Below are 22,147 nucleotides of genomic sequence, written 5' to 3'. Positions count from 1 at the left end.
TGGCATTAGGTTCAGGAGCAGTTGTATTGCTAAGTGTGGCATTAGTTTCAGGAGAAGTTGTATTATCTCGTGGAGCCCTAGTTTCAGGAGGGATTATTTTGGCCTGCATGTTCCTAGATTCAGGCACAGTTGTACTGTTGTCTGTGACCCCAGTTTCTAGAGCGGTTGTGTTGGACCATGTGATCTTAGTTTCAGGGGCAGTTGTATTGATAAGTATGGCTTTAGATTCAGGAGCAATTGTATTGGTAAGTGTGGTATTAGTTTCAGGAGCTGTTGTTTTGGCTTGCATATCCACAATTTCAGGAGGGATTATTTCCATTTGCATGATCCTAGATTCAGGCACAGTTGTACTGTTGTGAGTGAGCCTAGTTTCTGTAGCTGTCGTATTAGTGTGTATGACCCTAGTTTCAGACGCTGTTGTATTGAACCATGTGATTTTAGTTTCAGGAGCAATTGAATTGAACATTGTGGTCTTATCTTCTAGAGCAGTTGTACTGTTGTGTGTGACCCTAGTTTCTGGAGCAGTCGTGTTGGACCTTGTGATCTTAGTTTCAGAGACAGTTGTATTGATCTGGGTCACCATAATTTCGGGTGTAGTTATATTGCTATGAGTGATGGTCATTTCAAGTGCAGTTGCATTGTGAGTGACCATAGATTCAGGGGTAGTTGTACTGGTGTGAGCTACGCTAATTTCAGCAGTAGCTGTATTGGCATGCACTACCTGAGATTCAGGAGCAGTTGTGTTGAGTTGTGTGACCCTCGTTTCAGGAGGAATTATTTTGGTGCGGGTAACCCTAGTTTCAAGTGCTGTTGTATTGGTGTGGGTGAACCTAGTTTCAGGAGCAGCTGTATTGATCTGCGTCCCTGTAGTTTCAGGAGCAGTTATTTTCACGTGAGTAGCCATAGTTTCAGGAGCAGTTGTATTGATCTGGGTCAACATAGTTTCAGGAGCAGTTGTATTGATCTGGGTCAACATGGTTTCAGGAGCGGTTGTATTGATCTGGGTCAACATGGTTTCAGGAGCGGTTGTATTGATCCGGGTCAACATGGTTTCAGGAGCGGTTGTATTGATCTGGGTCAACATGATTTCAGGAGCGGTTGTATTGATCTGGGTCAACGTGGTTTCAGGAACGGTTGTATTGATCTGGGTCAACATGGTTTCAGGAGCAGTTGTATTGATCTGGGTCAATGTGGTTTCAGGAGCGGTTGTATTGATCTGTGTCAATGTGGTTTCAGGAGCGGTTGTATTGATCTGGGTCAACATGGTTTCAGGAGCGGTTGTATTGATCTGGGTCAATGTGGTTTCAGGAGCGGTTGTATTGATTCGGGTCAATGTGGTTTCAGGAGCGGTTGTATTAATCTGGGTCAACATGGTTTCAGGAGCGGTTGTATTGATCTGGGTGAACATGGTTTCAGGAGCGGTTGTATTGATTCGGGTCAATGTGGTTTCAGGAGCTGTTGTATTGATTCGGGTCAATGTGGTTTCAGGAGCGGTTGTATTGATTCGGGTCAATGTGGTTTCAGGAGCGGTTGTATTGATCTGGGTCAACATGGTTTCAGGAGCGGTTGTATTGATTCGGGTCAACGTGGTTTCAGGAGCGGTTGTATTGATCTGGGTCAACATGGTTTCAGGAGCGGTTGTATTGATCTGGGTCAATGTGGTTTCAGGAGCGGTTGTATTGATCTGGGTCAACATGGTTTCAGGAGTGGTTGTATTGATCTGGGTCAATGTGGTTTCAGGAGCGGTTGTATTGATCTGGGTCAACATGGTTTCAGGTGCGGTTGTATTGATCTGGGTCAATGTGGTTTCAGGAGCGGTTGTATTGATCTGGGTTAACATGGTTTCAGGAGTGGTTGTATTGATTTGGGTCAATGTGATTTCAGGAGCGGTTGTATTGATCTGGGTCAACATGGTTTCAGGTGCGGTTGTATTGATCTGGGTCAATGTGGTTTCAGGAGCGGTTGTATTGATCTGGGTCAACATGGTTTCAGGAGCGATTGTATTGATTCGGGTCAATGTGGTTTCAGGAGCAATTGTATTAATCTGGGTGGTCATAGTTTCAGAAGTAATTGTATTGATCTGGGTCACCTTAGTTGCAGGGGTAATTGTATGGGTGCGAATGGACATAGTTACAAGAGCACTTGTATTAATTTGAGTGGTCGTAGTCTCAGGAGTAGCTGTGTTAACCCATGTTGCCATAGTTTCAGGAGCTGCTGTATTGGTTAGCCTTGACATAGTTTCCGGAGCAGATGTATTGATCTGGATTGCTGTAGTTTCAGGAGCAATTATATTGGTTTGAATAGACAGTGTTTCAGGAGCAGTTGTGTTGATCTGGGTCGTCATAGTTTCAGGATCAAGTATATTGATTGGCCTGGACATAGTTTCAAGAGCAAATTTATTGCTGTTGGTGCTTATTTTCTCAGCAGCAGTTGTACTGGTGTTCATGTTTATTTTTTTCAAATTGTTTGCAGTGTTGTGGTTGACCAATGTTTCAGGAAATGTTGCATTTAATTGGATGTTAAATGTATCATGAACCAATTTTTTGATGTTGGTATCCCCAGCCTCATGAGTACTTGCATTTGTGAGGTTACCCCAAACTTCAGCAGTGATTGAATTGTATTGTGTGTACACACTTTTAGGTACATTTAAATTGGTCTGGGTGGACAGGGTTTCAGGAGCAGCTGTACTGTTTTTAGTGTCCATTGTCTTAAGAGCAATTGTATAATTGTGGGTATCTAATGTCTCAGTTGTGTTGAATTGGTTGCTAAATGTTTCCGAAACCATTGTGTTGATGTCACTGAGTCCAGGCTTATTAGTAGTTGTATTGGTCTGGATGTTCATAGTTTTAGGATTCATAGTATCATTAGATGTGGCTCTAATTTCATGTGTAGCTGTATTTATTTGCTGGAGTATTATTTCAGAATTGGTTGTATTGTTGGTGCCCATTGTTTCAGAAGTGAGCATACTGGTGTTATCAGTGATGGTATCAAGAATTTTGGTTTCAGTATTGGTTAATGGTGGTATAAATTCCATCAGAGGAACTCCTGGAAGCCTTGAATGTCCTGTTGCTGGTGAGGTACCTGGATGACAAAAATAAATTGTTACACTTATTTAAATTCATTCTTAAATATGTATGCCTGTGAATTTTTCTCTGAAATATGAGCATATTTATACCACAATAAAATGACAGTTGGCTGAGTATGGAGATGATAAAGTAATTGTAACGTCACTGTATTGTTTATCCAAAGGCCCAGGCTAAATCTCTGGGGGCATGCATTCAAATATTATTTAATTCAAGTATTATTTCAATGGAGAAGAACTACAGAAAGCTGCAGTACAAAGGAATTTGGGGTACTTGTACACCATACAAGTTAGCACACAGGTGCAGCAGGTAATCAGAAAGGCTATTGAGATGTTGGCCCTTATTGCGGGGGTGGGGGAGTGCAGTTTGGAGCATAACAATACAGATGTCTTGCTTCAACTGTACAAGGTGTTGGTGAAACCACACTGGAGTACTGTGAGAAGTTTTGGTCCCCCTAATTAAGAAAATATATTAATTAAGGAAACTCTCACCAACAAAAGAAAATTCTCTGCGCGCCAGATTGGTAAGGTAACTAGTTATTTTTTAATCTTTATTTTCCTACAGTCGCATTGGGAATTTAGAATATGGGGATTGGAGGTTAGGGTAGTTGAATGCTCCTCCTGCAGAATGCAGGAGGTAAGGCTCACCACTTATGTCCATGCTGAATTCCTCTGCAGGAAGTGCACCCAATGCCAGCTCCTCAAAAACCATGTTGGGGATCTGGAGCTGGATGAACTTCGGATCATTTGGGAGGCAGAGGGGGTTATTGAGAGGAGTTACAGGGAAGTAGTCACACCTCAGGTACAAGAAAAAGGCAGATGGGTTACAGTCAGGAGACGGAAAGGGAACTGGCAGGCTGTGCAGGGATCCCCTGTGGACATTCCCCTCAAGAACAAGGATACTGTTTTGGATACTGTTGGGGAGGGGGGGGGAGAGACAACTTATCAGGAATAAGCAATGGGGTACAGGTCTCTGGCACAGCGTTTGTCCTTGTTGCTCAGAGTGAAGAGGGGAGATGAGCAGAGCATTAGTCATTGGGGACTGTTAGGGGGTTCTGTGGGAATGAGAGAGACTCACGGTGGGTGTGTTGCTTCCCAGGTGCCAGGGTTTGTGATGTCTCTGATCATGTTTTTGGGATCCTTGAGGGGGAGGGGGAGCAGCCCCAATTCGGGGTCCACATAGGCAATAGTGACGTAGGTAGGAAAAGGGATGGGGATTTAAGGCAGAAATTCAGGGAAAGAGGGTGGAAGCTTAGAACTAGAACAAACAGAATTGTTATCTCTGGTTTGTTACCCATGCCATGTGCTAGCAAGGCGAGGAATAGGGAAAAAGAGGAGTTGAACACATGGCTACAGGGATGGTGCAGGAGAGAGGGTTTTGGAATCCTGGCTAATTGGGGCTCAATCTGGGGTAAGTGAGGCCTCTACAAATAGGATGGTCTACACCTGAAATACAGGGGTACTAATATCGTGGAGAGGAATTTTGCTAATGCTCTTCAGGAGGGTTTAACCTAATTCTGCAGGGAGATGGGAACTGAAATTGTAGATCGAGTAGACAGAAGGTTGAGAGTACTGAGGGCAAAAATGAGGTTTCAGGGTCGCAAGAGTTCACCAGCAAACAGGAAGATGGTGTCTACTTCAATGCCAGGAGCATCCAGAATAACGTGGGTGAACTTACAGCATGGGTTTCAATGTTGTGGCTATTTCGGAGACATGGATAGAGCAGGGACAGGATTGGTTGTTGCAGTTCTGGGATTTAGATACTTCAGTAAGAATGGGAAAGGTGGTTAAAGGGAGGATATATGGCATTGTTAGTCAAAGACAGTATTACGGTGGCAGAAAGGACATTTGATGACTCATCTCCTGAAGTAGCATGGGCTGAGATTAGAAAAAGGAAAGGAGAGGTCACCTTGATGGGAGTTTTCTGTAGACCTTCGAATAGTTCCAAAGATATAGAGGAAAGGATGGCAAAGATAATTCTGGATAGGAGTGAGAGTAACAGGATAGTTGTTACGGGAGCTTTAACTTTCCAAATATTGACTGGGAATACTATGGTTCAAGTGCCTTAGATGGGTGAGTTCTGGTCCATTGTGTGCAGGATGGTTTCCTGACACAGTATGTAGACAGGCCAACAAGGGGCGAGACTACATTGGATTTGGTACTGGGTAATGAACCTAGCCAGGTGTTAGATTTGGAGGTAGTGAGCACTCTGGTGATGTGACCACAATTCAGTTGAGTTTGCTTTAGCAATGCAAAGGGATAGGTATATCACGCAGGACAAGAGGTATTGCTGGGGGAGAGGCTACTATGATGCAATTAGGCAGGATTCAGGATGCATAGGATGGAGAAGGAAACTGGAGGGATGGGCATAATTGAAGGGTGAATCTTACTCAAGGAACAGTAACTGCGCGTTCTTGCTAAGTATGCACCTATCAGACAGGGAGGAAGTGGTTGAGCGAAGGAGCTGTGGTTGACTAAAGAAGTTGAATCTCTTGTCCAGAGGAAGAAGGCTGATGTTAGGATGAGATGTGAAGGCTCAGTTAGGGCGCTTGAGAGTTACAAGTTAGCCAGGAAAGACCGAATGAGAGAGCTAAGAAGAGCCAGGAGGGACAGAAGAAGTCATTGGCAGATAGGATCAAGGAAAACCCTGAAATTTTCTATAGGTATATCAGGAATAAAAGAATGACTAGAGTAAGATTAGGGCCAATCAAAGATAGTAGTGGGAAGTTGTCCACAGAGTCCGAGGAGATGAGGAAGTGCTAAATGAATATTTTTCATCAGTATTCACTCTGGAAAAAGACAATTTGTTGAGGAGAATACTGAAATACAGGCTACCAGACTAGACGGGATTGAGGTTCACAAGGTTTCCAGTGTTAGCAATTCTGGAAAATGTGAAAATAGATAAGTTCCCTGAACGGGATGGGATTTGTCCTAGGATTCTCTGGGAAGCCAGGGAGGAGAAAGCAGTGCCTTTGGATTTGATCTTTATGTCGCCATTGTCTACAGGAAAGTGTGAGAAGATTGGAGGATAGCAAATGTTGTCCCCTTGTTCAAGAAGGGGAGTAGAGACAACCTTGGTAATTATAGACCAGTGAGCCTTAATTCAGTTGTGGGTAAAGTGTTGGAAAGGTTTTCAGAAATAGGATTTATTATCATCGAGAAAGGAATAAGTTGGTTAGGGATAGTCAACACAGTTTTGCGAAGGGTAGGTTGTGCCTCATAAACTTTATTGAGTTCTTTGAGATGGTGACCAAAAAGGTGGATGAGGGTAAAGTGGTTGATGTGGTATATATGGATTTTGCTTGATAAGGTTCCTCATGGTAAGCTATTGCACAAAATACGTAGGCATGGGACCGAGAGTGATTTAATGGTTTGGATCAGAAATTGGCTCACTGAAAGAAGAGGTGGTGGTTGATGGGAAATGTTCATCCTGGAGTTCAGGATGTACCACAAGGATCTGTTTTGAGGCCCCTGCTGTTTGTCATTTTCATAAGTGACTTAGATGAGGGCGTAGAAGGATGGGTTAGTATATTTGTGGATGATACTAAGGTCGGTAGGCTTTGGATAGTGCTGAAGGATTTTACAGAGGGACATAAATAAGCTGCAGAGCTGGGCTGAGAGGTGGCAAATGGAGTTTAATGCGGAAAAGCATGAGGTAATTCACTTTGGAAGGAGCAACAGGAATGCAGAGTACTGGGCTAATGATAAGATTTTTGGTACTTAGATCCTTGAAAGTTGCCACCCAGGGTGATCGGGTTGTTAAGAAGACACATGGTGTGTTCACTTTTATTGATACAAGGATTGAGGTTCGAAGCCATTAGATCACGCTGCAGCTGTACAAACTCTGGTGCGGCCGCACTTGGAGTATTGCATTCTGGTCACTGCATTATAGAAAGGATGTGGAAGCTTTGGAAAGGGTATGGAGGAGATTTACTGGAATGTTGCCTGGTATGGAGGGAAGGTCTTATGAGGAAAGGCTGAGGGACTTGAGGCTGTTTTCGTTAGAGAGTAGAAGGTTGAGAGGTGACTTAATTGAGACATATAGGATAATCAGAGGGTTTGATCGGGTCGACAGTGACAGCCTTTTTTCTCAGATGGTGATGGCTAGCATGAGGGACATAGCTTTAAATTGAGGGGTGATAGATATAGGACAGATGTCAGAGGTAGTTTCTTTACTCAGAGAGTAGTAAGAGCTTGGAAGGCACTGCCTGCAATAGTAGTGGACTTGTCAACTTTAAGAGCATTTAAATATATGGATGAAAATGGAATAATGTAGCACAGATGGGCTTCAGATTGGTTCCACAGGTTGGCGCAACATGGAGGGCTGAAGGGCCTGTTCTGCACTGTAATATTTGATGTTCTATATCATTTAATTTGAGGCAATTCAGAAAAAGTTCACTCGGATGATCCTAGTGGGAGAATTAGTGACAAGCATTAGCAACAAGAGTCAAGAAAGGTTTCAAATTCCCTTGTTTTTCAATGAACCTGGTAAGATCGCGATGGGGAAATACTAAAAATGCTGCTTTGTGGAAAACTGAAACCTTATGATGCGGGTCTGAAGGATTGGCCCCGGTACGCCAAAAGGATAATATACATTTTTCAGGCAAATGCGATAGAAGGGGATCACCAACAAAAAGTCATTCCCCTGACTTCTTGTATGGCTCCAGCTTTCAGTATCATAAAGTGTTTAACCAACCTGACAACCCCAATGTCAAAATCCTTTGATGAACTGATCGATATGGTGATCCCAAACTATTGGTTATATTGCAGCATTACAAATTTAGCATGGCAAATAGACTCAGTTACTGAATTCTTGATAAGATTGTGGAAATTGGCAAATTATTGTGAGTACAGTTCAGCACTTTGAAATATTAAGGGTTCATTTAGTTTGTGGAATTAATAACATGGCAACTCAAACGAAGCTACTGACTTAACCAGATCTGGATCTCAAAAAGCTATGGTACTGGCCCTTTCCCGAGAAAATGTGGAAAAATGGACTCATGAACTACAGGAGTCTACACATGGTACTGTCCTCAAACTTGGGTGTCCTCATACTGCAGAGCTAAATCACCAGCAGATATTACTCAAGGCCCCTATTAGTTGCCAAGGAAAAGTGATTGGAGTTGGAGGCAAGGTTCCAGAACTGGATGGGAAGTTTCTCAACAGTACAGTGAGGGGCAAGAGCATCCATGCTGCACTTGTGGTCATAGAATTCACTGCAGACAAGGTTACTAAAACAGGCAAAGCCACCTCAAGATTGGGCTTTCCAAATAAATGAGACTAAGGATAAGGAACTGATACTGTTAAATTGTATCACTTCTCCCAAAGTGACCCCTATTAAGATAAAACCTGAGGTAAATGACCACCCCAAGACTCAGAGGTAGACTCAGGCGCCACTGTATCTATTGTTGGGAATAAATCCTTTCCTAAACTCTGATGGGCCATCTTGCCTTTAAGCCTGTGAGACACCAAGACTAGATTGGCTACATGCACTGTAACCCTAGTTCCACATAGAATTCCTGCAGTGCAGGTAGATGCCATTCAGTCCATTGAGTCTACACTGACCCTGTGAAGAACATCCTATCCAGACCCACCCCATCCCCATAACTCTGCATTGTCGATAGCTAATCTACCTGCATTGACTGTGGGAGGAAACCTAAACTGGAGAACAGGCGGAAATCCATGCAGACATGGGGAGACCCTGAAACCTCCACACACACACTTGCACAAGGCTGGAATCAAATCTGGGTCTGTGGCACTGTGAGGCTGCAATGCTAACTACTGAGCCACTGTGCTGCTTGGCATAGGCAACAGAAATGGTAACAGACAATGCAACTTTCCTGATGGGCTCCACCATGGTGATGCAAGGGCTGACTCTCAACCTTTGGAAAGGGAAAGCCTTTCAATGCAACAGATCGTTAAAATGGGCACTGGTGATCTATCTGAAATCATTGGGAAGTATCTTGAAGTGGTCCAAGAGGGCCTCAGGAAGATAAAAGATGCGAGAGCCAAGATCTATCTAGACCCAGAGACAGCATGGCAGTTCCCCTTTGCCTTACATAAGTTCCAGAGTAGAGGCTGAATTGGAACTTGGAACTTGTTGAACTTGGAACTTACAGCCAATAAAATTTGCTGAATGGGGTATGTCAACTGTCCCAGTTGACAACTCAGTTCATCTCTGTGGGGATTATGAGTTGATCAACAATAGAGTTTCCCGCTTAGACAGATGCATTGTGCCATGCACAGAAGACTTGCATGAAAGGCTAGTTAGGGGTCACATATTGTCTAAATTAATATGAGCGATGCCTATCTCCAGCTTAAGCTTGAGGAATGATCCAGGAATGATGTCACTATGAAAACATAAAAAGACTATGAGTACACTGGCACCCCTTTGGGGTATCTTCACCTTATGCCATCGTTCAAAGAGTAATGGAAATCATCCTTCAAGGGATCAACCAGAGTAGATGATCCATCTGGGTGACTTCTTAATCTCAGAAGCTATTGTAAAGTGGAGAGTGTGAAGGAGGTCTTACAGATATTTATCTGGGGCAGGCATCTGGCTAAAAGGGGAAAAATGTGTGTTGCAGGTAAATGAGGTAGTGTAACTGTATCTTGGGTACAGAGTTGACAAGGGATGTGATGGCCTAATGCTATTATCTTTGGTCTATTAATCCAGAGACACAAGTAATGACCTGGGGACCCGGGTTTGGATAAAAATCTAGGATTAAGAGTCAGAGGATTATTGTGAATCCATTGTTGATTGGCAGGAAAACTTCATCTGGATTACTTATGTCCTTTAGGGAAGGAAGCTGCCATCCTTATGTGGTCTGGCATATACTTCACTCCAGACCCACAGCAATGTGGTTGGCTCTTTACTGCCACCAGGCAAATTAGGGGATGAGAAATAAATGCTGGCCTGGCCAGTGAATGAATAAAAGAAAGGACAGATTATACCCTGTCAAAGAGAAGGTGAAAGTCATGAAAAGAGGCTGTGACTCCATGGAAAACAACAGAATCAAAGCTTTTTCTAGGTCTCAAAAATTACTGAGGAGTGAGATGATCCATGTAAAGAACATCAGAGATGACTCTTGAAGCTTTCTCGGAGTTGATTAATCCATAGAATCCCAGAGTGTGGAAACAGGCCCCAAACAAGTCCACAGCAACCCTTCGAAGAGTATCCTATTCAAACCTATTCCCCTACCCAATTACTGTCCATTTACCCCTGACTAATGCACCTAACCTACACATCCCTGAACACTATGGACAATTTAGTATGGCCAATTCACCTGACCTACACATCTTTGGTCTGTGGGAGGTAACAGGAGCATCCAGAGGAAACCCACGCAGACACGGGGAGAATGTGCAAACTCCACACAGACAATCACCAGAGGCTGGAACCCGGGTCCCTGGTGCTGTGAGGCAGCAGTGCCAACCACTGAGCCATCATGCTGCCCCTTAAGAAAAATACAGGAGCTGTATTGCATATGGTCAAAACTGGGGAGAAGATCATCAAAAAAGAAAGAAAACACGTCAACCACCACTGCAGGAACTCTTCATAGAACTGAGTGTTTCAATGGATATGCCACCAAGGACCAGCCCTCTGCAGTAGGTCTTTGACTGTCTTGATGGAAAAGATATTTGCCTACTTACTGTACACTCCCAACCAGACACGGAAAGCAACAGGAATGAGGCCATGGGCAAAGCAACGTTAAGAGGTCCCATTATCACAGGGATGAGGGTGAGCCCTTGTACTCAGAGGGGGAAGAATGGAAGCAGCCTGAATGGGTGTGGTCAACCTCCCACCCATAGAACTATGGATTTTTGGTTTAGCTTTCAGCAGTTCCTGTTTGGGTCTTGAAGAGATGGGAGCTATTTTTTGTCACTCTCTCGGTATAGTCAAAAGCTGGGGGTTCTCTGCCTACTAAAGGAGTTGCATGTGAGACAATCTATGTTCTGAATTTGCTTTTTGTCAACAGTGTTCTTATGGGCTGTTACCATCTCGGACCAGTTAATTAGTAATAGTTACTGTATTTATCATTCTGTTAAGTTTTCCAATTGAGTTAAGTTATTCCAATGCCTTCTTTCTTTTGCTGTATTTTAAGTACAGCAGATAAATAAAGTATGTTTTGCTTTATGTTCAGTAGTTTGACCAAGCAAATTTAGAATGCACTTTACCTTTAAGATTTACCTTTAAAATAAGAAAATGTTAAGAGTCTAGATATCTCCTGAATAGTTTGAAGGAGTTTGGTCTGGTCCATATCAGTAGTCAGATGGGCAGATCAGTGACAGATGGAATTTAACCATGTTAAGTATGAAGTAATGCACTTTGGAAGAAGGAACAAAATCAAGACATCCTCATTGAATGGCAGGACAGGAGGAAGCTCAGAGGAGATGTTTATCTTGCGAATCTCCTCTGAACATGCTCCAGGGCCAGTACATTCTTCCTGAGATGTGGGGCCCAAAACTGTGCTCCATACTCCAAATGTGGCTTAACCAGAGCCTTATAGGGCCTCAGAAGTACATCCCTGCTTTTATATTCAAGTCCCCTTGAATGAAGTGCCATTGTTGTATTTGCTTTTCTAACTACTGACTATTCATGCAGGTTTACCTTCAGAGAATCCTGGATTTGAACTCCAAAGTCTCTTTGCACTTCAGACTTCTTAATTTTCTCCCCATTTAGAAAATCGCCGATGACCTCACACTTTCCCACATCATACTCCATCTGCCAGTTCTTTGCCCACTTACCTAACCGATCTAAATTCTTCTGCAGCCTCCCCGCCTCCTCAATGTTACTTGTCCCTCTATCTATCTTTGTATCATCTGCAAACTTAGCCAGAATGCCCTTCATTTAGATCGTTAACGTATAAATTGAAAAGTTGTGGTTCCAAAATTGAGCCTTACAGAACACCATTTGTCACCGGCTGCCATCCTGAGGAGGATCCTTTTATCCCCACTCTCTGCTTTCTACCAGACAGCCAAGCTTCTATCCATGCTAACACTTTGCCTCTAATACCATGGGCTCTTATCTTGCTCAGAAGCCTCCTGTGCAGCACCTTGTCAAAGGCCTTCTTGAAGTCCAGGTCAATACCATCCATTAGCTCTCCTTGGTCTAACCTGCTCATTACTTCATCAAAGAATTCCAGCAGATTTGTCAGGCATGACCTCTCCTTGATAAAACCATGCTGACTGCCCTATTTTACCATAAAATTCCAAGAGACAGAGGATAATGGTGGAAAGATGCTTTATTGGAATGGATGGCTGTGACTAGTGGCATTCTACAGGGATCTGTGCTGGGACCTCTACTGTTTGTGCTCTACATAAATGATTTGGAGGAAAATGTAGCTGGTCTAAGTAGTAAGTCTATGGAAGATACAAAGATCGGTAGATTTGCAGATATTGTTGGGAGGATACAGCAAGCACTGTTGGAGGCATGGGCAGAAAAATGGTAGATGGATTTAATCTGGAAAAATGTGAGGTAACATGCAGGTGGAAATTATACAGTGAATGGCAGAACCCTTTGGAGTATTGGTATGCAGAGGGATCTGGGTATGCAGGTCCATAGATCACTGAAAGCGTCAGCACAGGTAGATAAGGTAGTAAAAAAGGCTTATAGCATGCTTGCCTTCATTGGAAGGGGTACTGAGTGTAAGGATATGTAAAGTTATGCTATAGCTTTGGAAAACTTTAGTTAGACTATACTTAGAATATTGCATACAGTTCTGGTCACCACACTACCAGAAGGGTGTGGCTACTTTGGAGAGGGTACAGAAGAAAAGGTTTACCAGGATGTTTCCTGGTATGGGGGATTTTAGTTATGAAGAAAGGCTGGATTGACTGGGTTTATTTTCACCGGAATGCAGAAGGTTGAGGAGTGACCTGATAGAAGTTTGTAAGATTGTGAATGGCATGGATACAGTGAAAAGTATGAAGCTTTTTGCCAGAGTGGAGGGGTCAGTTACTAGGGGACACAAGTTCAAGATGCAAGGAGGAAGGTTTAAAAGAGATGTGTGAGAAAAGTTATGTATGCAGAGAGTGCTGAGTGCCTGAAACATGTTGCCAGAGGAGGTGGCGGAAGCAGACACAATAGCAGCATTCAAGAAGCACTTGGACGAATTCATGAATAGGAAGGGAATAAAGGGATACGGATCCTGTAATTGAAGACAGTTTTAGTATGGAAGGGCAAAATATGGCTGTGCAGGCTCGGAGGGCTGATAGGCTTGTTCATGTGTTGTTTTGTTCTTTGTTCCATTACAAAGTGTATGGACAGACTGAATAGAAAGCAGCTGTCACCACTCGTTACAGCATCAATCACATGGGAACATAATTCTAAGATGAAACACTAAAGGTTTAGATGAATTTAAAGAAAAGCAGTTTCACCCAGAGGATGGTGGGAATCTGGAATGCATTGCCTGAGGAGATAGTAGAGGCATATAACCTCACAAACTTTAACAGTACTTGGATGAGCTTTTAAAATGTCATAATAATATAAGGCTATGTGCCAACTGCTTGAAAGTGGGATTGTAGCTAGATCAGCACAGACTTAATGGGCTAAAGGGCCTCTTCTGTGCTGTATGATTCTATGATTTAGATTCGTGAACCATGGATGACAGGAGAAATTGTACGACTAACCAAGAGGAAAAGGGAAGCGTACATAAGGTCCAGGCAGCTAAGAACAGAACGGGTCCTGGAGGAATATCGAAAGAGTAGGACAAGTCTTAAATAAGGAATCAAGCGGGCTAAAAGGGATCATGAAATAGCTTTAGCAAGTAGAATTAAGGAAAATCCCAAAGCATTTTATTCTTAAACAAGAAGCAAGCAGGCAACAAGAGAAAGGATTGGTCCACTAAAAGATAATGAAGGAAGGCTGTGTGCCGAACCTGAGAGAATGGGTGAGATTCTGAATGATTACTTTGCATCAGTGTTCACTGAGGAGAGGAACATGGTGAATCTTTAGATGAGAGATAGAAGTTTGATTAGTCTGGATCACATTGACATAAGTAGGGAAGATGTGTTGGGTATGCTAGAGGTTATTAAGGTGGACAAATCCCCAGGACCGGATGGAATCTATCCCAGGTTGCTGAGGGAGGTGAGAGAGGAAATAGCTGGGGCCCTGACAGATAGCTTTGTGGCATTCTTAAATACAGGTGAGGTGCCGGAGGACTGGAGGGTTGCTCATGTTGTCCTCCTGTACAAGAAAGGTAGTAGGGATATTCCGGATAACTACAGACCAGTGAGCCTGATGTCGGTGGTGGGGAAGTTGCTGGAGAGGGTACTGAGAGATAGGATCTATTTATATTTAGAAAAGAATGAGCTTATTAGTGATAGGCAACATGGTTTTGTGGGGGGAGACCGTGCCTTACCAACTTAATAGAGTTCTTCAAGGAAGTGACCAAGTTGTTAGATGAAGGAAGGGCTGTTGATGTCATATACATGGACTTTCGTAAGGCGTTTGATAAGGTTCCCCATGGTAGACTAATGGAGAAAGTGAAGTCACATGGTGTGCAGGACGTTCTAGCTAGGTGGATAAAGAACTGGTTGAGCAACAGGAGACAGTGACTAGTAGTTGAAGGGAGTTTCTCGAAATGGAGAAAGGTGACCAGTGGTGTTCCACAGGGGTCAGTATTGGTGCCACTGCTGTTTGTGATATACATAAATGATCTGTTCACCGAGCTGGAAGTTTTTGTTGCAAACGTTTCGTCCCCTGGCTAGGCGACATCATCAGTGCTTGGGAGCTTCTTTGCAATGTTTGCAACAAAAACTTCCAGCTCGGGGAACAGAACCACAACAACGAGCACCCGAGCAACAAATCTTCGCACAAACTTTGAATAAATGATCTAGAAGAGGGCACTGTTGGTATGATCAGCAAGTTTGCAGATGACACAAAGATTGGTGGAGTAGCAGAAAGCATACTGTCAGAGAATACAGGAGGATATAGATAGACTGGAGAGCTGGGTGGAAAAGTGGCAGATGGTTTTCAATCCAGACAAATGTGAGGTGATGCATTTAGGCAAGTCTAATTCTAGAGCGAATTATACAATGAATGGAAGAGCCTTGGGAAAAGTTGATGGGCAGAGAGATCTGGGAGTGCAGGTCCATTGTACCCTGAAGGTTGCTGCACAGGTGGATAGAGTGGTCAAGAAGGCATATAGTATGCTTGCCTTCATTGGACGGGGTATTGAGTATCAGAGCTGGCAGGTCATGTTAAAATTGTACAAGACATTGGTTCGGCTGCATTTAGAATACTGTGTACAGTTCTGATTGCCACATTACCAAAAGGATGTGGGCGCTTTGGAGAGGGTGCAGAGAAGGTTTACGAGGATGTTGCCCGGTATGGAAGGTGGTAGCTATGAAGAGAGGTTGAGTAGGTTAGGTTTATTTTCACTAGAAAAAAGGAAATTGAGGGGGGCCCTGACTGAGGTTTACAAAATCATGAAGGGTATAGACAGGGTGGATAGAGACAAGCTATTTCCCAGTGTGAGGGATTCAATAATGAGAGGTCATGCTTTCAAGGTGAAAGGTTTAAGGGGGATGCACGCGGCAAGTACTTCACACAGAGGGTGGTGGGCATTTGGAACACGTTGCCAGCAGAGGTGGTAGAGGCAGGCACGGTAGATTCATTTAAGATGCATCTGGACAGATGCATGAGTAGGTGGGGAGCAGAGGGATACAAATGCTTAAGAATTGACCGACAGGTTTAGACAGTAGATTTGGATCGGCTCAGGCTTGAAGGGCCGAAGGGCCTGTTCCTGGGCTGTACATTTTCTTTGTTCTTTGTTCTCCTTTGCTGGGCTCTGCATTCTTCCTCCAGCCATTTGCTGGACACCCTGTCACTGCACTAATCACCTGTTACTCTGGTCTACCTCCAGTCACTCATCAGGCACTGCATTCCTCTCCTCAGGCACTGACTGGACACCTCACCCCTCCCCCATCAACTCCCTGGGCAACACGCTCCTCCCACAGTCAATCACAGAGCATCTCTTTCTTGCTGGGTCACTTCCAGGCTATGGCTATCGGGCGTGTCACATTGCAGCTTTGCCTCAGTCACAGTTTAGCTTTACACTTTCTTGCCCTTTTTGCTCCTCCAATCATAAATTCTGTCTCTTTTAAACATGGATGACTTAGACCTGAGACATTGTCCCTTTGATTAAATTCTCCCAGTTCATAATAAAACTATGTTTGCAACTCAAATTATCTAACAGACTATGAATAATTTGAGTTCACTGAGGTCAATCGCATGAGGAATCTGACAGATATAAACAGAGTGTCATGGAAATCTACAGCACAGAAAAAAGGTCCTTTGCCTACTTAATCTGTGCCGGCCAAGATCAACAACCTATTTTAATACCATCTTCAAACATTTGCTCCATAGCCTTGAATGCATTGACATTTCAAATGTCCATCTAAATACTTCTTAAATTTTAGGAAGGTCTCTGCCTCTGCCAGAGTTCTGATGATGGGTCATTTGATCCAAAATATTAACTCTGCATTCTATCCACAGATGCTGCCAGACTTGTAGCATTTCTCCAGAAATTTCTATTTTTCTTTTAGATCTCCTACATCAGTTGTTCTTGGTTTTATTATTTTGACCCTTGCAATAGTCAATTGCAGTCAATTGCGATTGAAATCAAGCACAATCCAGGTAACTCTACAAAGATAATTTTCACCATCCTCTGAAGGACACTGGAATATAAGCTTATTAGCCATAGCTATCATTACATTTTTAAAAAGTTACTTTAGCAGCATAGAGTTTTGAGAATTTACATTCATCCAAACGGACACATCTGTATGTTGTTTCATCAAGCACTTTGTCTTCTGCACAATGTGGGAAGCAACCTTCAATCCTGCGGAAAAAAAACAGAAAAATATTATCACATTCAACAAGATGGGTAAAAGCTTTCAGGGCATAATGTAGTGATTACATTAATTGGAAACAGATCCTTTTGAAAACTCAATTCTGTCTTCCTCAGAAAAGCATTATGTAACTATGAAGCATTTAGACTGAAGAAGAATTATATGATTATAGAAACATAGAACAAAGAAGGAGATTAATTTTTCATTTTGGAAGGGGGAACAAATAACACGTATTTAACTGAAGAAAAATTGCAGCGAAATCGACGTTTTGGGCAAAAGCCCTTCATCAGGAATAAAGGCAGAGAGCCTGAAGCGTGGAGAGATAAGCTAGAGGAGGGTGGGGGTGGGGAGAAAGTAGCATAGAGTACAATAGGTGAGTGGGGGAGGGGATGAAGGTGATAGGTCAGGGTGGAGAGGGTGGAGTGGATAGGTGGAAAAGGAGACAGGCAGGTAGGACAAGTCTGGACAAGTCATGGGGACAGTGCTGAGCTGGAAGTTTGGAACTAAGGTGAGGTGGGGAAATGAGGAAACTGTTGAAGTCCACATTGATGCCCTGGGGTTGAAGTGTTCCGAGGCGGAAGATGAGGCGTTCTTCCTCCAGGCGTCTGGTGGTGAGGGAGCAGCGGTGAAGGAGGCCCAGGAACTCCATGTCCTCAGCAGAGTGGGAGGGGGAGTTGAAATGTTGGGCCACGGGGTGGTGTGGTTGATTGGTGCGGGTGTCCCGGAGATGTTCCCTGAAGCGCTCTGCTAGGAGGCACCCAGTCTCCCCAATGTAGAGGAGACCGCATCGGGAGCAACGGATACAATAAATGATATTAGTGGATGTGCAGGTAAAACTTTGATGGATGTGGAAGGCTCCTTTAGGGCCTTGGATAGAGGTGAGGGAGGAGGTGTGGGCGCAGTTTTACAGTTCCTGCGGTGGCAGGGGAAGGTGCCAGGATGGGAGGGTGGGTTGTAGGGGGGCGTGGACCTGACCAGGTAGTCACGGAGGGAATGGTCTTTGCGGAAGGCGGAAAGGGGTGGGGAGGGAAATATATCCCAGGTGGTGGGGTCTTTTTGGAGGTGGCGGAAATGTCGGTGGATGATTTGGATTATGCGAAGGTTGGTAGGGTGGAAGATGAGCACCAGGGGTGTTCTGTCCTTGTTACGGTTGGAGGGGTGGAGTCTGAGGGCGGAGGTGCAGGATGTGGACGAGATGCGTTGGAGGGCACCTTTAACCATGTGGGAAGGGAAATTGCGGTCTCTAAAGAAGGAGGCCATCTGGTGTGTTCTGTGGTGGAACTGGTCCTCCTGGAAGCAGATACGGCGGAGGCAGAGGAATTGGGAATATGGAATGGCATTTTTGCAAGAGATATGGTGGGAAGAGGTGTAATCCAGGTAGCTGTGGGAATCGGTGGGTTTGTAAAAAATGTCAGTGTCAAGTCGGTCGTCGTTAATGGAGATGGAGAGGTCCAGGAAGGGGAGGGAGGTGTCAGAGATGGTCCAGGTAAATTTAAGGTCAGGGTGGAATGTGTTGGTGAAGTTGATGAATTGCTCAACCTCCTCGCGGGAGCACGAGGCGGCGGCAATGCAGTCATCAATGTAGCGGAGGAAGAGGTGGGGAGTGGTGCCGGTGTAATTACGGAAGATCAACTGTTCTACATAGCCAACAAAGAGACAGGCATAGCTGGGGCCCATACGTGTGCCCATAGCTACCCCTTTGGTCTGGAGGAAGTGGGAGGATTCGAAGGAGAAATTGTTAAGGGTGAGGACCAGTTCGGCCAAACGAATGAGAGTGTCGGTGGAAGGGTACTGTTGGGGACGTCTGGAGAGGAAAAAACGGAGGGCTTGGAGGACCTCGTCATGGCAGACGGAGGTGTAGAGGGATTGGATATCCATGGTGAAGATGAGGCGTTGGGGGCCGGAGAAACGGAAGTCTTGGAGGAGGTGGAGGGCGTGGGTGGTTCCTGGACTAGTGGGGATAGGACAGTGTTGAGGTAGGTAGAGATAAGTTCAGTGGGGCAGGAACATGCTAAGACAATGGGTCGGCCAGGGTGGTCAGGCTTGTGGATCTTGGGAAGGAGGTAGAACCGGGCAGTGCGGGGTTCCCGGACTATGAGGTTGGAAGCTGTGGGTGGGAGATCTCCTGAGGTGATGAGGTTCTGTATGGTCTGGGAGATGATGGTTTGGTGATGGGGGGGGTGGGGTCATGGTCGAGGGGGCATTAAGAAGAGGTGTCCTCGAGTTGGCGTTTGGCTTCAGCGGTGTAGAGGTCAGTGCGCCAGACCAACACTGCACCCCCTTTATCCGCTGGCTTGATGATGAGGTTGGGATTGGAACAGAGGGATTGGAGGGATGCGCGCTGTGAGGGTGAGAGGCTGGAGTGGGGGAGGGGGGGTAGACAGGTTGAGGCGGTTAATGTCCCGGCAGCAGTTGGAAATGAAGAGGTCGAGGGCAGGTAATAGGCCAGCGCACCCACTCCAGTTACAGGTTCCGCCCCCACTCCCAGCTCCACACCCACACCAGATCCCAGCTCCCAGCCCTGCCGAGATTTCACCATCCCTCCAGACCTCCCCCTCACTGAGGATGATCGATCAGTCCTCAGCAAAGGACTCACCTTCGTCCCCCTCCGTCCACACATCAATGAATTTAATACACGCCGTGACGTCGAACAATTCTTCCGTCGCCTCTGCCTCCGAGCTTACTTTCACAATCAGGATTCCCGCCCACCTTCCGAGGACCCCTTCGCCCACCTCCAACACACTGCATCCAGCTGGACACCCGCGCTGGCCTATTTCCTGCCCTCGACCTCTTCATTTCCAACTGCCGCCGGGTTGGGACCTGACTCATTGGAATTTAGAAGGGTTTATCATATGACTCCTTCGAAATCAAAAGTTAAAAAGTCAAAGAAACTGGGAATTGCCTGCTGTTTATGAATCAACTGACCTATTGGAAAACACGAGTCAATATTTTAATGGAGAGATAAGACAGGTTCTATTATTTTAATTTTTCAATAAACAAACTTGAGAAAACCCAAATAATCTATGCTGTTCTTGCCCTAACGAGAACATCTGGACTAATGTGCTTTACTTTCTCAGTACCCATCTGGATGTTGCATTGCTGAAGTAACTTGCAAGGAAAATAACTCTCACTGTCTCCTGTTAAAATACTTGTGTCCTGAACAAAATGAAATATCACCAATCCCAACTCTGTTTCCTAGATGAATGTGAAATCTGGTTGGAAAATCTTTCATTGCTCTGCGGCCAGCAGTAATTGGATCTCATCAACAGGAAACTATAAGAACTGTGAAAAGTCAAACATTCTATCTTCTGAATGTAAATCCTTGACACACAATTGAGTTGTTCCTTTTTAACCTATTTGCCACCCTTAATATCTCTGCAGAACTGTCACATTGTCTTATCTGTGTACTAATATGTATGTGCTTGGAATAGAGGATGTAGGTTTTAAAATGATAATTTGGGGGCCGAATAGAGGAGACAGAGAGAAACTGACCCTGCTCCTACAAGGATCAAGGACCAAGGGGTGTGGATTTAAAGACATTTGCAAAAGAAGCAAATGCAAAGTTTTTCAACACAGTGAGTGATAGGGTTTGCAGTGTTCTGCCTGGATATGTGGTCGAACAAGATTCAACTGAGATAATCAAAAAGATTATTCAGACAGAAACATTGTGCATGGATGAGGAGGATAAGGCAAGAGACTGATACTATATAATGATGGTCACCTGAGGAGCTAGTTCAGATATAGTGGGCCAAATGACTTGTTTGTGTGTCACAATAGAGCTATAGTTGAGGGAGGGATAGATGAACATATGCCCAAAACGTCGACTCTCCTGCTCCTCGGATGCTGCCTGACCTGCTGTGCTTTTCCAGTGCCACACTCTTCAATTCTGATTTTCCAGAGTCTGCGGTCCTCACTTTCTCCAGAGGGCAGAACTGGCAACTCAACTTTCAGGAGTAAAGGATCTTCAGACAGGACAGAGAGGGTGTAAGAGGAGATGATGTCACGTTATAAATCAAGGAGTCAGTTACTGCAGGAAAGGGGGACAATATCTTGGAAGGGTCTTCAAATGAGGTTCTGTGGGTAGAGCTCAGGAATAAAATGTGGGCGGACATACTGTTGGAAGTATATAGAAGAGCAGATATGTAGATAATTCACTGAGATTGATAAAAGCAATAATAAGATAATGACTTTAGGGGTTTTCAACTTGCCCAACATTAAATGAGATAGTTTAAAAGGTTAAGAAGGGGCATATTTTTTGAAATGTATACAGGAGGGCTTTTTATATCAACATGCAGACAATTGAACAAGGCACAGTTCAATGCTGAACCTAATTCTGGGAATGAAGCTGGACAATTCTTGGATGTTAATGTCGGGCAATATTTTTGAGACAGCTATCACAGCACCGTACATTTTAATTAAAAACTGAAAGAACTGCGGATACTGTAAATCAGAAACAGAAATAGGGATTTCTGGAAAAGCTCAGCAGGTCAGGCAGCATTTGAGAAGAGAAATGAAAGTTAACATTCCAGGTAAGGTCTGAGGAAGGACCCAAAATGTTAACTTTGATTTCTCTTCACAGATCTGCTAGACCTACTGAGCTTTTCGAGCAACTTCTGCTTTTGTGTCTGACCGTACATTTTAAGTTTATTATGAAAAAAGAGAAAGGTAATCTGCAAGAAAATATTTTGGATTGGGGAAAGGCAGATTTTATTAAAACAAGGTAGGTTCTGGTGAAAGTTGACTGAGAAAATTATAACATTGAATTCCTACAGTATGGAAACTGTCCACACCAATCCTCCAAGGACCATCCCATCCAGAATCAACCTTGCAACCCCCTCTGCCCTATCCCTGTAACCCCGCATTTCCCATGGTTAATCATCCACCTAGCGTGCACATCATGAGCAATTTAGCGTGGCCAATCCACCCAACCTGCACATCTTTGGACTGCAGGAGGAAACCGGATCACCTGGAGAAAACCCACGTAAACACGGGACAATGTGCAAACTCTACACAGACAGTCGCATGATGCTGGAATCAAACCTGGGTCCCTGGCACTGTGAGGCATCAGTGCTAACAATTGGGCCACCACGGAGCCTTGAATTGTGAGGAGGGAGAAGGGTGGGTTGATAATAAGCCAGGGAGAAAGTAAATTTAATAATGGGAACCATTAGGAGGTGAAATGGGATGGCTGTGCTGAAAGCAGCCCATGTCATG

At 44.3% G+C, this 22,147-nt stretch overlaps 1 protein-coding gene across 1 annotated transcript in view; it reads right to left on the bottom strand.

Annotated features, from left to right (window-relative positions):
- Positions 1-800: 800 nt before the first annotated feature.
- LOC122539512 (uncharacterized) overlaps positions 801-22,147 on the bottom strand; it is a 230,757-nt gene continuing 209,410 nt past the window's right edge. Inside the window, exons 17-19 of the mRNA XM_087994168.1 lie at positions 16,844-16,923; positions 893-3,081; positions 801-830 (exon numbers count right to left, since the gene is read on the bottom strand). Of these exons, the coding sequence (XP_087850294.1) occupies positions 801-830; positions 893-3,081; positions 16,844-16,923 (2,299 nt within the window). The remainder of the gene's footprint in view (positions 831-892; positions 3,082-16,843; positions 16,924-22,147) is intronic.

Source organism: Chiloscyllium plagiosum, unplaced genomic scaffold (genome assembly GCF_037043375.1).
Source record: "Chiloscyllium plagiosum isolate Xiang-an unplaced genomic scaffold, Cpla_swu_hap1 HiC_scaffold_2, whole genome shotgun sequence".
Lineage (NCBI taxonomy): Eukaryota > Metazoa > Chordata > Chondrichthyes > Orectolobiformes > Hemiscylliidae > Chiloscyllium > Chiloscyllium plagiosum.
Note: the sequence above shows the minus strand (reverse complement) of the source record. Positions and strands in the feature narration are given on the sequence as shown.